At 46.2% G+C, this 16,507-nt stretch overlaps 1 protein-coding gene across 25 annotated transcripts in view; it reads right to left on the bottom strand.

Moving 5' to 3' along the window:
• CACNA1D (calcium voltage-gated channel subunit alpha1 D) overlaps nt 1-12,459 on the bottom strand; it is a 317,826-nt gene extending 305,367 nt beyond the window's left edge. For 12 of the 25 annotated variants that reach the window (XM_016941294.3, XM_054680675.2, XM_016941289.3 and 9 more), the window contains exons 1-3: nt 11,063-11,326; nt 9,606-9,915; nt 5,358-5,463 (exon numbers count right to left, since the gene is read on the bottom strand). In XM_016941294.3, coding sequence (XP_016796783.1) covers nt 5,358-5,463; nt 9,606-9,915; nt 11,063-11,240 — 594 coding nt within the window. In that variant the 5' untranslated portion in view covers nt 11,241-11,326. Of the gene's footprint in view, nt 1-5,357; nt 5,464-9,605; nt 9,916-11,062; nt 11,343-11,836 lie in introns of those variants that run through there. The other 13 variants (XR_010155607.1, XM_016941287.3, XM_063806845.1 and 10 more) reach the window with 5 other exon arrangements.
• Between the last annotated feature and the right edge of the window lie 4,048 nt (nt 12,460-16,507).

Raw genomic sequence — 16,507 nt, 5'->3', positions numbered from 1 at the left:
TTTGAGATGGTGTCTTGCTCTGTCACCCAGGCTAGAGTGCAGTGTGGCTCGATCATAGTCCCCTGCAGTCTCAAACTCCTGGGCTCAACCAAGACTCCTGCCTCAGCCTCCCACATAGCTGGGACTACAGGCACATACCACTATGACTGGCTCAATCAATTTTTATGTGAAAGGTGACAGTCACACATCCATCCAAATAGAATCATCTGCAATGTGGCTAATATACAACATTGAACACAGAAGACAGGTTTATAACTTACTGATTCAAAAAGCATCAAGTACTTGTCTTTCTTCTCTCTGTAATAGTTAAATTTGCCAAGAAAGAAAGATATACTCCTGAAGTTAAAGACGAACTCTGCCAGGTGTTTCCTGGGATGTCATTACTAATGGACAAAAAGTCAGCCTCTCAGGCAAACATTAATCACTAGCCGATTGTTGATAATTAACTAATGATCTACGAGAATATACCATGGAGCCCTTGTATGGTCATTCATTTATTTATTCACTCATTTGACGTGCATTTCCTGATGTGCTTCCTGTGTGCCAGGCACAGGATTAAGTTCACAAGGCTATACACCCAAATCAGACTGCAGTCTCAGCCTCTAGGAACTCATATTCTAGTTCCATCCAAAGTCACTCAGCTAATCAGCCAAAGAGTCAGGCTGTCAGACCCCACAGCCCACGAGCAGACCATCACACTCCATGCCACTTCCCATAACAGTTATAAACCGGGGGAAAGGGGCTGGTGTCTGTACAGGAGAGTTGGACTGGGCACAGGGGTGTCCAGAGGGAAAGCAAGTACTCAGATGTAGGCAGGCGGGGAGTGGACAAGTATCAGAGAAGGCTGAAGGGAAGAAGCAGCATATGAGCTGTCTGAGAAGAATAGACAGAACCTAGGCCTACAGAAATAAGAAAGTTCAATTCCAACAGAACGACAACCACGCAAAGACACAGTCTTGATGATATACAGACCTAACCTCCACCATATAGGCTAAGCCCAAGGAGCCAGGTTATGAAATTGTGTTTCAGGTATATGGTTCACACCTCTAGGTGCAAAAGCCATGAGATGCCGAACTACGTGACCATGCAGATATAACGGACTTGATTTTTAAGCCCAGTTAACACTACACTCAGATCTCAGCCATGGAGGAAAGAAAGCAATCAAAGTAGACTGTCCCACAGCATTCCTGGCCACTGTAAGGCATCTGGTGCCACAGGCAAGCATCCACAGCCCAGCACTGCTTCTCAGACAGGTCCCAGCACTCTTGCTACTCTGAGCCCAGGAACCAGAGCACAAAATTTCCTAGACTGCTCTGCTATGAAAGCTAACACTGTGGGCTCTTTTAAGCAGAGGTGCACAAGAAGGGCCGCAGACCCTAAGCTTTTCAGGAATAACACGTACACCTTCCCACTCATTCCCAGCTAAGGACCTGCAAGAAATCCACAAAGGGACCTGCCACCCAAGAAAATCTGAAACATGGCTCAGAGGAAGGAATGATGGTGGTGCTTCTCCTGGGAAAGTCATTCATTTGGTGCACATCAGCAATACTTATTTACTGAACATCTACTGTATACCCCTACCACTCCATCAGGCATGGTTGGGGGTTCAGAATGCTTCGCTATTAACTGTATTCTGAAGATGCTCTAGAGGATAAAGATGTGCATATAGGCCAGGCACGGTGGCTCAAGCCTGTAATTCCAGCACTTTGGGAGGCCGAGGCGGGCGGTTCACAAGGTCAGGAGATCGAGACCATCCTGGCTAACACGGTGAAACCCCATCTCTACTAAAAATACAAAAAAATTAGCCGGGCGTGTTGGCGCGCATCTGTAGTCCCAGCTACTCAGGAGGCTGAGGCAGGAGAAAGGTATGAACCCCAGAGGCGGAGCTTGCAGTGAGCCGAAATTGCACCACAGCACTCCAGCCTGGGCAACAGAGCCTCAAAAAAAAAAGAAAAAACAAATAAACAAATAAAAAGCACCTGGTACATCAGGCACTTTGCTAGATAAGGGGATAGAGAGACATGGGCCATGGGCCTTCGCCTCCAGGCGCTTAGTGCTGGTTCAGAGATGGCTTAGAGGTGAGTGCAGCCATCAGTAGGGATCAAAGAAGGTCTGACTTGGCAGATGAAGATCTCCATTCTGGACATTTTTAATTTCAAGCAGTTCCACACTCCAGAGAAGTAAGAGGTAGCATCGGGAGGAAGAGTACCAGGAACAGATTACACAGACTCAAAACTGTTCAACCATGTCGGTTTGCTTATAAGAAACTGAATGATATGAAATAAAGCATTTTTCATCACAGTGAAGTATGATATTGTAATCATCCCCACTCTGACACTTGATACAGAGGCATTCCCCTCCTCTGTGCTAAAAAAAAATAATAATAAAATCAATGGTATTTGCTTTCAGTAAATGGAACTGAGGAAATACTGCTATTGACTGAACTAGGAGGGCTATTACTGTGGGAACTGAGTTGCACTGTTTCCATGACTCCAGCCTCCACTAGCCCTGCAAGTCCATAAATGAAAGCTGCATAGAAACTTGAGAGTGTTTATATTTTTAAAAAAATAAAGAACAAAAACTATCCCTGGGAAAACTTCTGCCCCCCAAGGTAGTCTCCAAATCCCAAAACTAGCTGAGTTACATACTATCCAGAACAAAGACACATTGGATCAATGGGGATGGCCACGTTTCTTACCCAAAAAAAGTCATAATTTTACTAGGTAACTGGTAACAGGCAGAAATATCACACATAAAGCTGGCCCTGAATCTCACTGTATCGCTCAACATGCATCTTTCCCATGGAGCTATCAGGCAAAGAAAACCAGCAGCTTCCAGATACATGCAGCCTTGCAACTCATTTCAGCGTCTGCCCTTTGATTTTACCATTCACATTAAATGAAAGGTATTTACTACAGATGAAAAATAAGCTTCGTTCAGCTGCCTCTAAACCAATCCCAAAAATAGAGCAATCACTCTAGTACAAATTGGGTCAAATGTATTAAAAAAAAAAAAAAAAAAAAACCAGCTCCCTCATGGGAGGACCAACATGGCATGGGACCTTGCTTAGAGTCAGAAGGAACTCCACAAAGATCTTCCCTTCCCACAGTGGGAAAGGAAGTATTTAAAGAGTCAAGCAGAGTAAAAATTCATCTGGCCATGTGACCATCCAAGTGAAAGCAAGACACAAAGTTGAATGCCATGAGTTTCAGAATACTATGTGAAGAGGTCAAAGGAATATACGTTGGCTTTTAGAAAGGCCCGCCAAATTAACACACTGCCAAATCCCCCCCTACAAAAAAAAAAAAAAAAAAAAGTTCAAAGCTTAAGAATAGTCAAGAAAAGATTCACTGGAGAAGGGGTGCAAAAGGGAAAGATAAATCCATTTCCTGTATTTTATTTCCTGACTTCTTAGCTGAGAAATCCAAATGGTCTGACAGTGCCTATATCAGTGCCCTGAATTTCCCTGGGAAAAATTCAGAATATTAATTGGCTTACACATGCAGCTACATTAATTATTCCATTGATCTGAATTAATCTGCCTTTCTGAAAGGTATTTATTTTCTAAGTTTGTTTAATCATGTTCTCTTGAGCTACGAAAAGTAACAATCTGGGTCACCATCCACGTCGTTAAATTTGGTAACAAGGCTAACACCATCTGTGGCCTAGACTACGATGATCTATCTCCATTGATGGGAGGCCTTCCACCACTTCTGCTTTTTCTTTAAAACAATTATCTAATGTCACATGTCTACAAAGAAATCAAAAGCTACATAAAATGTCCAAAGTTACACAAATGATCTCTGGCATTGTCCAAATATATACTACCAGCGTTTATGTGGTTATCCAACTCCCATTTATAGTTGTATTTTCAGCATCAATTCCCAAAATTTTTAGAAAATTCTCTAGATATCAAACTACTAAAGCCCACATACAAATAGACATCACATTACATCTGAAATGTGCCACAACATTTTAAATGTAACATGAAATCCTGTACATAAATCGTTAAGGCTTATTCACAAGAGCATAATTTCACTATCTTCAGAAGCCAGCAGAGCTCTCCCACACAAGGGAGAGCCTAGTGTGTTTGCCTTTACAACGCTCGCTCAGTTAGGAACATCCAGCCCTGCTAAAATAGAGCTTCAACATGAGAAGCCAAAAACAAACGGAACCAGCTAAGAGAAGAGAAGAAAAACAATAGAGTTTCCTGTTATCCAGAATGGGCTCCCCTTCATCTCCCATTCTGCATGGCTTCTGATTGCAAAGAACCAATCCTTGCAAGAAGGATGCTGCAGCACCAGAAAAATCCTGAAATGGCTTCTGAATCATCAAAGAAAGATTGCAGAATGTCAGAGGTAAAAACGATACTAGCAATCTTCTTACCCAATCCTCCTAATTGCCAGGTGGCTGCACAGCAATGCAGAAAGGTATAAGAAATGACCCCAAATACAGCTAGTTGACAGGTGAGTGGGACAAGATCCTAGTCCCAGTCTAGTACTCTTTAGTGCTTTTTTTTTTAAAAAATCTATATCAACCTTTCCCAAAGGAAGTTCCATGGACCACTGGTTCCATGATGTTAAAGTCTTTTGCCAAAAAAAAAAAAAAAATGTTTAAAGAATTCATGACTGATTACTTTTAGGGACTAGCTGAGTTAAACAAAAGGAAACCTGTTTTTTAACTGCAGAACTTCCCAAAGCTTTTACTAAGCTAATGTGCACTATAAATCTTTAAGAAGGCAGCAAAGTATATGGAAGCTTCCTGATTTATTTAACCATACAATCATTTTCTCTTGGAGCATTTCATAGGACGTGGAGTAGAAACTTTAATATTATATCATGTATTCAATAATATCATGTATTATTCTCCAAATTATGCTCTATGTAGATTTATTAGTTTTGTTATATTCTACTTCTCTAAAAATAGTTCATGTACAAAGTCTACGATAATTCTCTACTTACCAGAACAACTGACCAAAGTACCCACCACTCCCAAGAACACTAGATTAAAAAAAAAAAAAAAAAAGAAAAGAAAAAAGCTAATATTATCAGGAAAAGAATGGTAGCAAAAACTTATGTGGAGATAACAGTTATTTTAAAATCTGCTCCAAATCTCTTCCATAAAAATTCCATATCTATTTATAAAAGATTCATGACTTTAAATACTTTCAGTCAGTATAAATTTGAGAATACAGGTTAAAACAAACAAACAAACAAAAAACCACTGTTGCAAAGCTCCAAGAAACACGACATGCATAGCTATAAACTTCAACCACCCAGAAGGCCAGCTGCCAGTTTAAGTATAGAAGCAAATGATAACCATATACCAGGACCAGCAGGAACTCTAAGGACACTTACCAAGTTATGATTTGTTGAATTAGAATCATCTTCAGGGAATGGGATGTAAATAGCTAAGGCCACACAATTGGCAAAAATAGCCAATAATATAAATATGTCAAATGGTCTGAAAAAATGTGTTAAGGTATATATGTGTTATGGAAACATAAACCATGTCCCTCATCACACTCCCGATCACACCACTTTCAAAGCACTTTTAAAAGGAAAATGACATACACAAATCCTATTTCGGCTGACTGCTGTGACTGCTAGGTTTTCGGCAGAAGTAATCATCGGTGGTCATCTCACAGTGGAGCCTCCTACCAAATGACCTCTCCGTGTCCTTTTCTTCTGTTGCAAGGATCATGTTACACTCATTCTTTGGCTGCACACTGCATATTAAAACCTAAAAGTACATCCAATTAGGGCACTGTGTGAACCAGGTTTCTGCTTCTTACAGGTTTAAAAGTGACAAGAGCCTTACTAAGTTCCTGGCTGTGGTAGACACAGAGAAATCATCATGGGATAAATGTCTTCCGCAGATTCTTGCCTCCATGTGTTAGAGCCATTTTCTCAGGGGCTATTCTTGGCAGGGTCAGCCTAAATCGCCTGTCTGGACTGGGCCAGGCCAAGCCACCAGGACCTTCTCATTCTACCTATAACTTTCTCATGGCATATTCCAATACCTCAGATGTGATCAGCAGCGAGCCAGGCTTCAGCTCCCGCCTCTGCTTTCTCTGCTAGAGGAATCGATGGCTATAACTGTTTCAGATTAGAGCCGGACTGAAGCTCAGTTTATAATATGCTGTTACTGTGCTCAATTTGTAAACAAATTAAATTAAAAAGCCATAAGAAATCAGCACCAGACACGTTCAAAGTAGGCTTTAACATTTCTCAATCTCGGTGGTCTGTCTGGAAGAATCACTTTGAGATCAGCCTTCAAGAGATACTTACCTAACATTCTGGTGTTATTAAGAGACATTGTCAAAACTGGCAATACAAAATTTGACATCTGCCAAAATGATTGTTTTTCTTCTTTGGGCTTTCAGCCTTTCCAAATACAAGGTTTTGTGAGCATCAGCCTCATCTGCAATTCCTGGGCTTAATTTTACCACAGTGCTTCGCCTATACACTCACCCACAAGAGGCAAGGCCATGGTTTAACTAAACACTTCAAGGTACTTAAAACTGGAGCATACGAACAGACTATTCTCCATTCATCCTGACACACTTCTGGGAAATCCAAAAATGCCACAGGAAACAAATACTCTTTACCTCTCTAGAGATATCTTTTTTTTTTTTTTTTTTTTTTTTTTGAGATGGGGTCTCACTGTCACCAAGGCTGGAGTGCACTGGCGCAATCTCAACTTGCTGCAACCTCCGCCTCCCAGGCTCAAGCCAGCCATCCTCCCACCTCAGTCTCCCAGGTAGCTGGAACTATAGTCATGTGCCACCACGCCGGCTAATTTTTTTTTTTTTTTTTTAAGTAGAGACAGGGGTTTTGCCATGTTGCCCAGGCTGGTCTTGAACTCCTGGACTCAAGCAATCTGCTCACTTCTGGACTCGCAATCTGCTCACCTCAGCCTCCCAAAGTGCTGGAATTACAGGCGTGAGCCACTGTGCCCGGCCTCTGGAGAGATCTTGAGTTTCATAAAACCTTCATCTTCGAAGAGCTTTCATAACTCAACGAAAAAAGGCAATGAATAACATTATTCCCTTACTAATTTTGATGGGTTTATTTTTTTAAGCCAGTCAGCTTTAATTCACACTGGTTCTCTCAACTCATCTAACATTATAAAATATTTTTCACCCAGGGATCCAACTTTCAGATAGCCCACCTTAAGACTTCAGAATTCCCTTTCCATTTTTCCTTTTTGTAGGTCCCCACTGAAATCTAAAGTCAAGGGCCCCAATGTTGTTCTCCATAGAAACACAATAGCCTCTTCCCTCCCTCTTTCTTCCATTCTTCATTTTCAATTTCCCAATACCTAAGTAATAGGTATTCTTCCTTTTCAATTTCCCAATACCTAAATGATAAACCAGCACATCTGAGAAATACTAACACTGTTCAGGAAGACTAAATATAAGCTGTATTTTTTTTTCTTTATGTTGGTCCAGTTTTGGTCTCCAGGTACAAGTGGATACCATCTCACTGCCATAAGATTTTCACAAGTGAAGCAGAACAGAGCAATAGAGAAATAGATGGGTCTGATCCTAACAATTCCTTCTGATAAGGAGAGCATCCCTCACTCCTCCAGGGGGCAGGACACTCTGTCATGCCTGTCTGTAAAAACAAATGACCCTTGACCCTTGCTCTCCCACTGTGGATGGGGCCTTGACAGAGCTGCCCGGGGTGGAAAGGATTTCTATAGCCTGCTCCCTGAATTAGAAGGAAACTGTCATTAAAAAAAAAAAAAATCATATATCGCTTAAGGGTCTATCTATTTTACAAACTGTCCCATTTGTAAACAGGCTTCTCCCTGAATTCGCAGCCACATCCCCTAATTCCTGTACACATGTGTCTGGCAACTGGGAAAGGGAGACAGCAGTGTGATCCAGGAATTCACTCTGCATGCAAAACTTGCTATGTACACATTACTGTGCACAAACAGAAACAGCATCAGGCCTCCCACCTACTCCACACAAAAGTAGTGACCCCACAAAGAGGTCTCTGCTTACTCAGAGTCATGTCAAGCCAGTCTGAGGTCTTCCTGGCAAGGTACAGCCATTGTCATGACTCTAGCAATGCCACTGGGCCACATGCTGGCTTACCGAGCTCCCTCCTCGTTCTCAGACTAGAGAACTTCAAAAGAAAATGCACACACACAACCCCAGCTATGTGAGAGACACCATAACTCACTCTAGAGAAGGGACATCTGCTGCAAAATGAAAAAGCACATGAGAACCCCTCAAATCCTACCCTAGCATTTGGCTGCTCTCTCCAAAATCTTTCTAGACAGTTACCTCATTTTAACTCCTGTCCATTAGCACAGAAAATAGCCAACTAAAGACAGAGGGCATGCAAATAGCCGCCGAGCTAGATCTTCAAATTATAAGGGGATTTCAGCTCCACTTTCTAGCTGGCTGCCAACATCCTCCCTTTTTGGTGTGGCCCCTCCATCCTTCTGGGCCTGGTGGAGGGAATTCCTATATTCACACCCCTTCCTATAGTTAGGAACTGTTCTAAGGCCCCTGACAGTTCCAAACACACTTCTGGGGAAAGGAAATGCTTTATTTTACCCAGACCAATGAATCATCTGCCTAATTAAAAAGCCATTTGCTCAGAAAGAAGGCCTCAGTCAACCTTCTCTGAAGAGTGGCAGTAACTGGAGGTTGGCCTCCAGATTCAGGGAAGGGGTTAAGCAGGCTGAAGCACAATCATTTTCCAAGATCTGGGACATGATAGCCATTCTGGGGCATTTGGAGTTCAATTTTAAAAATACAAAGGAGACACCCAGAAATGTAACTCCAGTCCAAGGACATAGACAGAATTTTTTATAAAGGCAGCAACTGCAAATTCCTCCACTGAAAAGGCTGTTCTATAACTCATAAGGGCCCAGGAGGAAGAGGCACACACGAACCTCTCCCTTCACTGGCTCCCTCATGCTCACGTTCCAAATGCTTCTTTGGAACTTGTCAAAAGGAAATTCCAGGAAGTTATAGCACTGATCAGAGAAAAAAAATCAAAAGTAATCTCTCCCTAGGAAGCATGTGCTCATATCTGTAGCTACCTGAATAATTAGAATCACCAAATGTCAGACTAGAAGCAACCTTAGCATTAATTGTAGTTGCAGAAGCAAATTTCAAACATCAGAATGAGAAAATTCTACTAAAGGTCAAAAATGTATTCCCTTCAAACAGAGTCTTACACAGTCTTTTTTTCTAATCTGTATATCTTGTTTGCAATAGGTTCAATGCATGCTATTGCCCAAAGACAACACTGAATTTAAAACTAACCATCTAATGTCCAATAACCAAAGGTTGGTTTCACATTTTAATTATCTACCCCTGTGAAGTTTCAGGCTGTCACTCCCTCCCCCCACTACTACTACTATACACACACCCAGACAGTGGGCTAAATATACCCGTACAGACACCCCTCTGCAACCCGAGGAGACAGGAAGGTATATACAATGAAACCCCTTATATACAACTTCTGTTACTCGCATTCCAGACTGCTACAGCTTTGTGTCACTTCAGAAAGCAAATCCTTTTAAAAAACAGATGGTAAAAGAGAAAATGAGAAAGACTTCCCCCAAAAAAAGGATACTTCCATTCCACTATACTAATGCAGGCTCTTCGGATGGGGTTATTGAGTGATAAACAGAAAAGGGCGCGGGCAGGTCGGCTGTTGGACGAGTTACCCTGTTTTTTGCTCTTGGCGTATTGCTGACGTTTTCTTTGGGAGAGAGATCCTACAGGTGGGGGTGCAGAGGTGCTCATAGTTTGGGCAGCCTTGGCCTGTCTAGCAGCATCGATTGCAGCTTGCCAAGACAGGACAGTTTGCTTGGAGCTATTCGGCTGAGAAGTTGGTCCTTCACCAGAAAGAGGAAGTCTGGTGCCTCTTGCATAGTTTGCCTCTGGGGAGAAGGAGAAAAACAAAGATTTTTTTTTTTTTAATGAGGATCCAGTGGGTAGGAGAAAAAAATCAAAGGTCGTCTCCCATCAATAACAGGGGAATCATTCACTCCTATGTTTCCATTTTGAATCTCATGTCCTATTTTTCACAAGCTGGGCTTTAGTCAGCTGGAGAGTCAAGAAAAGTCCACGAGCTCTGGTCTCAGTGTCAATCACACAGGATCACTGCTGCATCACACCCAGTGGGGTTAGTACTCCTTCACATCATGTCTTCACAAAGGGTCTTTTAGTGCATTTCTTCTGACAAAACTGAGGTCATTCCCACATTTACTCCGCATCTCTGATTTGTAAAACCCATCTATCTCTAATGAGTAACAGATACATACAACGGCTTTTCTCTAACATAACTACCACCATCACCAAGGGGGAAAAAAAAGGCAATACCAATAATTCAATAGTCTTAATCATTTTCAGAGTGTTACTCCAACATCTTTCCACAGCCACAAATGCATTTTTTTTCAGTACCAAAAAAAAATCTTCCATAGGCACCCAGGCAATACCAAAAACCCCATAACAAATATCTAGATTATGCACTGACACTTCCTGCAAATGAAAATTCATGATGCTTGGGACTCATTTCCTCCACAGGCTTCCGAAAACAGAAAACATCTTTAGGGCTTTTTTGCATTTTAAATTGCAGCAGCATCAGCCAAGCCAGCATCCAGAGAGACAGACAAGGCAGTCAGCCTGCACCCCTACACCTAGGATAGACTGACTGGATTATGCCAGGGGCCTCCAGGCCTAAGAGGGAATTATTTCCGTGTAGGTTGGTATCCAGGTGCACACAAGGCAGAAACCCAAGGAGGCTCCCTATGCGAAGCCCCCGCCAGCTTTGGGTCAGGCCATCTCCCAGGCAGATCTCCCAGGCACCTGCCGCCTTCCGCCACAGTCTCCTCACTGAAGCAGAAGTGAGAGAGGTGACAGCAAGGTAGAGAGATGGGCGTTTGCAAAGCCAATTATTGCTAAGTAAAGAGTCAAAGCAAGCACGGGTCTGAAAGCCTGAGAAGGGGGCAAAGCGGGCGAGCGGCGGGCAATCGGAGCGGGGGACGAGTCGAGTCATGTCAAGCTTCTCCCTAGGGGAGCGCTCACCCGGAAAGGCTTCCAGCCGACAGGGGTTGGGGGGCACTGGCGGTCTCCAAAGGGGAGGGCTGGCCAGGAGCTGCTCCATCCTCCCTCGACCCAGCCCCGGCCGGCGTGGAAGCTGCACGTGGTGCCCGGGCCAGAGCTGGGGAGGGGAGCCCCACAGCGGCAGCGGCTCCCCGGGCATTGCTAGGTTACCGACGTGTGCACAGCCGGCGACGGGAGCGGGAACGCACGCTCCACCCGAACCCCTTTCCCCGATACCGAGGCCGGGCCTCCCCCGCGAGGGGATGGGTGTGCTTCACCCACCGGCGCGGAGGGCGAAACCGGGCAATCCTAGAATTTTCCGGATGCCACCAGGGACCTTCTTCCTAGTCAACGAGGGGGCGGGGGAGGAGTGGAAGGCGAGAAGAGGCTGGCAAGGGGGCTCCGGCTGAAGACTTGCGGCCCTCCTGCCATCGCTCGGGGGCGTTGAAGGAAAGTTGAGCCCGAGGACGCTGAACCCGAATCACCTCGACTCGCCGCCCCTCCGGCTGCACCGCGCTCCACACACTCCACGGCCGCCCCCACCCCACAAATGCAGAATTAACTCTGACATTCAGGGCCTGGAGGGGAGCGCGGAGTGGCTGTCACGCATGTCCCCTCTCTGTGTAGACGACACCGAGCTGGCAGCACCCTCTCCAACCCCCTCAACCCATCCAGCGCCGCGGGGAAGGGGGAGGGGGCTGGAGGACCATGACAGGATCGGATTTGGCAGCGGGTGCCCGGGCTCTGGCTGCTCACCGTTCGCGTGGTCCGCTTGCTGCTGCCGTTGATGCTGCATTTTTTTCATCATCATCATCATCATCATCCACGAACATTTATTGAGCGACTACTGTGTGCAGGGCACTGTGCTGGGCGTTGGGGCGGGGGCGGAATGGGGAAGGGGATCACCAATAGGTAGGAGCCGCGGTCCCTGCCCTTATTCTCGCTTCAGCAGGGGGGTGGGGAGGGACGGGGACAAATAACAGAAAATAAGGATAATTGATTTAAAAAAAACACCGCTCGCCGCCCAAGCTCTCTCTTTTTCAAAAATGGAGCAAAATAAACTTTTTAAAAAAATAAAATCCAATGTATATATTATCTTAATAATATATACATGTAATTTTTTGCTGCAAAGGAGAACTGGCTTGTCCCCTCCTCTAGCGGAGAGACGCCGCGGTGATGCCGGCCCGGCCGCCGGGGCCGCTCGGCGCGCCCCCCATGCCCGCCCGTCTGCCCGCCCGCCGCGGTGCCCGGTGCCCGCCGCCGCCGCCCGCGCCGCCGCTGGCTCGGGACCGCGGGCAGCCGGAGCTCACATCCGGGGACGGAGGCGCTCGCCCGCCCGCTCGCTCCGCGCCCGCCGCGCCGCGCCGCACGCCGGCTTCGCCCTGGCGACGCTGCGCGCCCGCCGCCGTCCCCCGCCCTCCGCCCGCCCCGAGCCGCCCACGGCCCGCGCCGCGCCGCGCCCCGGCGGGTCTGCAGCCCGGCGCGCGGTTCTGCCCGGCACCGCTTGCGCGCTCGGGGTGGCCGCCGCGTGGGACTCGGGGTGCCGCCACCCTAGCCTGGCCCGGCTGACCTGCGGGCTCCAAAGGGTTAAGCGCGCTCCAGCCGCGGGCTGCCCGGTTAACCCCCTCCGCGCCGCACGGTGCGCTCTCCCCCCGGGACCCGGAGGAGGCAGGCGGCGCCAGTGTCTCCCGCGGCGCTGGGGTGCGGATGAACCGCTCCTCCCCGCGCATTTCTGGGCTGGGGGACAGCTCGGGCTCCCGCGCCGGCCCCGACTCCGCGCCGGCCTCCCTCTACGCACACCTGGAGGAGGCCCCGCCCCCTGGGAGCACAGGTGCTAGCGGGCGGTAGCTGCTGCGGTCTCCGAGCTCATCCTCGTCAAGGCTCGGCCCGGCTCCCTGGCTGCTCCGGAGCGGGGCAGGCGCCCCCTGCTTTTCTCCGGCCCTTTCTGGAATCGGGGGGGTTGGGGTAGCCCGGGTCTGTAGAGAGCACTCACTACCCCAGGTAACTGCCTGCAGCTGGAACCGCGAATCCAGGGCGCCCCCCATCTTCTCCCCTGCCCTGCGCCTGGCCTGGCGTCGCGGAAGGCAACGGGGATGGGGGGCAATATCTCCCCCCACCCCACCCCGCCCCCACGTGTGTTTGGAGGCAGGTACAGGGAAGTCAAAGCCAAGGTCTTTCAAACCGCTCGTGTTGCTCAAGGAAATAGACGGTGCTGCTGAAACTGTTGCCTCCAGTCTGGGAGCTGAAGGGAGTAGTTTATTTTTTGATACCTTCGCTGGCTTGGATTTAGGGTGGGGGAGATTTGCAAACGGCAGCTCCTGTCTAAAGGGGAAAATACTTTATCTAGTGGATGACTGATATTTTTCATTTAGCTTTGTGCTGGCTGTTAGGAGAAGGGCGTCTGCTTTGTTACTTCACAGGATTCGATTTATTTGCTTTTGTTCCTATCTGCATGTTCCTACGGCGTTTTAGAACGTTTCAGAACAGTGACTTTAAAGCAAAAATAAAGTAAAAGCTCAGCGTGAATTAAGAAAAATAAGTGTTTATGGGAAGGTGCTCCTTACCCAAAGAGAACACACTAGTCATCCTCAATTGTTGGGGGGCACCTGGGCAGAGACACTGGGGACCAGACAGAAGACTCTCCAGAGGCCTCCCTGAGTGGGTGTCTGGTCCGTGAGGATGAAAACAACCAGGCTCTTGTCCTTTTTTGTGCTTTGTTTTTGGAGACTGGAGAGGCGAGAAATCGCCCTATGGTCTAGTAACAATATAAAGCTGGCCTGGGCCACCTCTCCTATGGCTGCTTCTGATCCAAAATCTGAAGGGATAGAAGACCGTTCCCTCCAAAGAAACTAGCCCATCCAAGGAGCATGTATGAAATTCACAAGTACACATGTCACTTTCAGAACTCCTGGTCTAAAGAGGCATCTTGAGGCCTTTTCTACAGAATTCCCTGAGCAAGTTTGTTTTATGATACCTTTGCTGGCTCGGATTTGGGATGGGGGAGATTTGCAAACAGCAGCTCCTGTCTAGAGGGAAAAATACTGTATCTAGTGGATGACTGAGCTGAACCATATTTGCTCATGGTTCAGTTCAGTGCAGCCAGCATTCATAAAGCACCGGTTAAGAATAAGGGTCTGGTCTAGATGTCAGGACAAATCTATGGCACAGTTCCTTCCTCAAGGACAACCTAATGACAGAAGAAAAGTTTGTATACTTTTTTTTTTTTTTGAGACGGAGTCTTGCTCACTCTGTTGTCCAGGCTGGAATGCAGTGATGCAGTTTCAGCTCACTGTAACCTCTGCCTCTTGAGTTCAAGAGAGATTCTCCTGTCTCCGCCTCCTGAGTAGGTGGGACTACAGGCGCGCGCCACCACCCTCAGGTAATTTTTGTATTTTTAGTAGAGACGGGGTTTCACCGTGTTGGCCAGGCTGGTCTCAAACTCCTGACCTCAGGTGATACACCTGCCTCGGCCTCCCAAAGTGCTGGGATTACAGCCGTGAGCCACCGCGCGCCCGGCCGTGTATACTTCTTTCATACCATGCAAACATAGCAGCTATAACAAGTATGAAAAAGCGCTATGCAAGCATCAGACAGATTAATTGTAACTGAGGGAACTGAGATGTTTTCACAGAAGAGAGGGCATTTGAACTGATTCTTAAAAACTGACCGGGAGAAAGAGGGATGAATAGGTGGCACACAGGGAATTCTAGGGCAGTGAAGCTATTCTTTATGATACTGCCATGATGGACGTAGGACATTATGCATTTGTCAAAAACCCGTTGGACTGTACACCACAAAGCATAAACCCTAATGCAAACTATAGACTTTTGTTAATAGTAGTACCACAATATTGGTTCATCAATTATAACACTGGGGTGTACCAGTGTTATAACTGTGTATATAGTGTAGCTCACCAATGCAAGATGTTAATAGGAGAAACTGTTGGGGGAGAGAATATATGGGAATTCTGTCCTTGCTGCAAAATTTTTCTGTAAACCTAAAACTGCTCTTAAAAAAAATAAAGTCTATTAAAAACAGGTGACTACTTTTACAGGGCATAAATGATGTATGAGGAATGAGCTTTGGGGGTAAGAGCAAAGGCACAGGGGAGACTGAAGTGCAAGGTGGGTGTGTTTAAAAATGAGCAGGAGCACAGTGTGGCTGAGGCAAAGACCACCTGGGCTAGAGGAGGAGGAGGCTGGAAAGGCCACCCCAAATCTGTGGAGGAAGGCTGGCTGGCTAAGAAGACCAGATTCAATTTCTTGGCAGTGAGAGCCAGTGAAGGTGTTTTAGCTCAAAAGTGACATGATTAAATTGTGGTTTCGGTCTCCAGGTTTTGTGCGTTAGATCTTAACAAGTTTATGGTATTGCAGGAGGATTTGGGATTTTTTTTTTAATAATTATTTTTAGAAACAGGGTCTCACTATGTTGCCCAGATTGGAGTGCAGTGGTGTGATCATAGTTCACTGTAAGCTGCAAGCCCTGGCTTCAAGCAGTTCTGCCTCAGCCTCCCAGCGTGCTGGGATTACGGGCATGAGCCACTGCTCAGCCTTGAATTGGAGTTTTTGACATTCCATCCCAGTTTCTGAATGAGTCTCATCTTGGCGATGTCTCCAGCAAGCATTTTTTTTTTTTTTTTTTTTTGAGGGCCTTGATTCAGCACAGCTCTAGATGCATTGGCCCATTGGGTAATTTAAATATTTATATTCCCATGATAATGCAAACTACTGAATAAATAAATAATAAGATCTTTTAAAGGCTTCCTGTGTGCCAGGTTCTAGGGTAGGCACTTTATATGTACTAACTCATTTAATTCTCGTAACAAGCCTACGAGGTACTATAAAACCCTCATTTTGGCCAGGCTCAGTGGCTCATGCCTATAATCCCAGCACTTTGGAAGGCCAAGGCGGGCTTGAGTCCATGAGTTTGAGACCAGCCTGGCCAACGTGGTGAAACCCCATCTCTACTAAAATTACAAAAATTAGCCGGGGATGGTGGCGTGTGCCTTAAGTCCCAGCTACATGGGTGGCTGAGGCAGAAGAATCACTTGAACCTGGGAGGTGGAGGTTGCAGTGAGCAGAGATTGCACCACTGCGCTCCAGCTTGGGCAACGGAGCAAAACTCTAAAAAAAAAAAAAAAAAAAAAACTCATTTTACAGACAACAAAACCAAGACACTGAGGAGTTAAGTAGCTTGCCCAAAACCACACACAATTACTTAGTAGCTGAGCCAACAAGACATGAGGAAAGGCTAAAACAAAAGATTTCAGCTCTAAATCAGCTACATGTGCTACAACCCAATTATGTTGCTAACACACTATTGTGGGGTCTTAATCTCCATGACCTTATTTATAAAGCACTCCCACTTGAACGCACTGAGCTGGCATGCCAGACATGATTACCTGCGTGCACTGCATTTCAAAAAACC

This window comes from Pan troglodytes, chromosome 2 (assembly GCF_028858775.2).
Source record: "Pan troglodytes isolate AG18354 chromosome 2, NHGRI_mPanTro3-v2.0_pri, whole genome shotgun sequence".
NCBI lineage: Eukaryota > Metazoa > Chordata > Mammalia > Primates > Hominidae > Pan > Pan troglodytes.
This window is presented reverse-complemented; position numbering and strand designations above follow the sequence as displayed.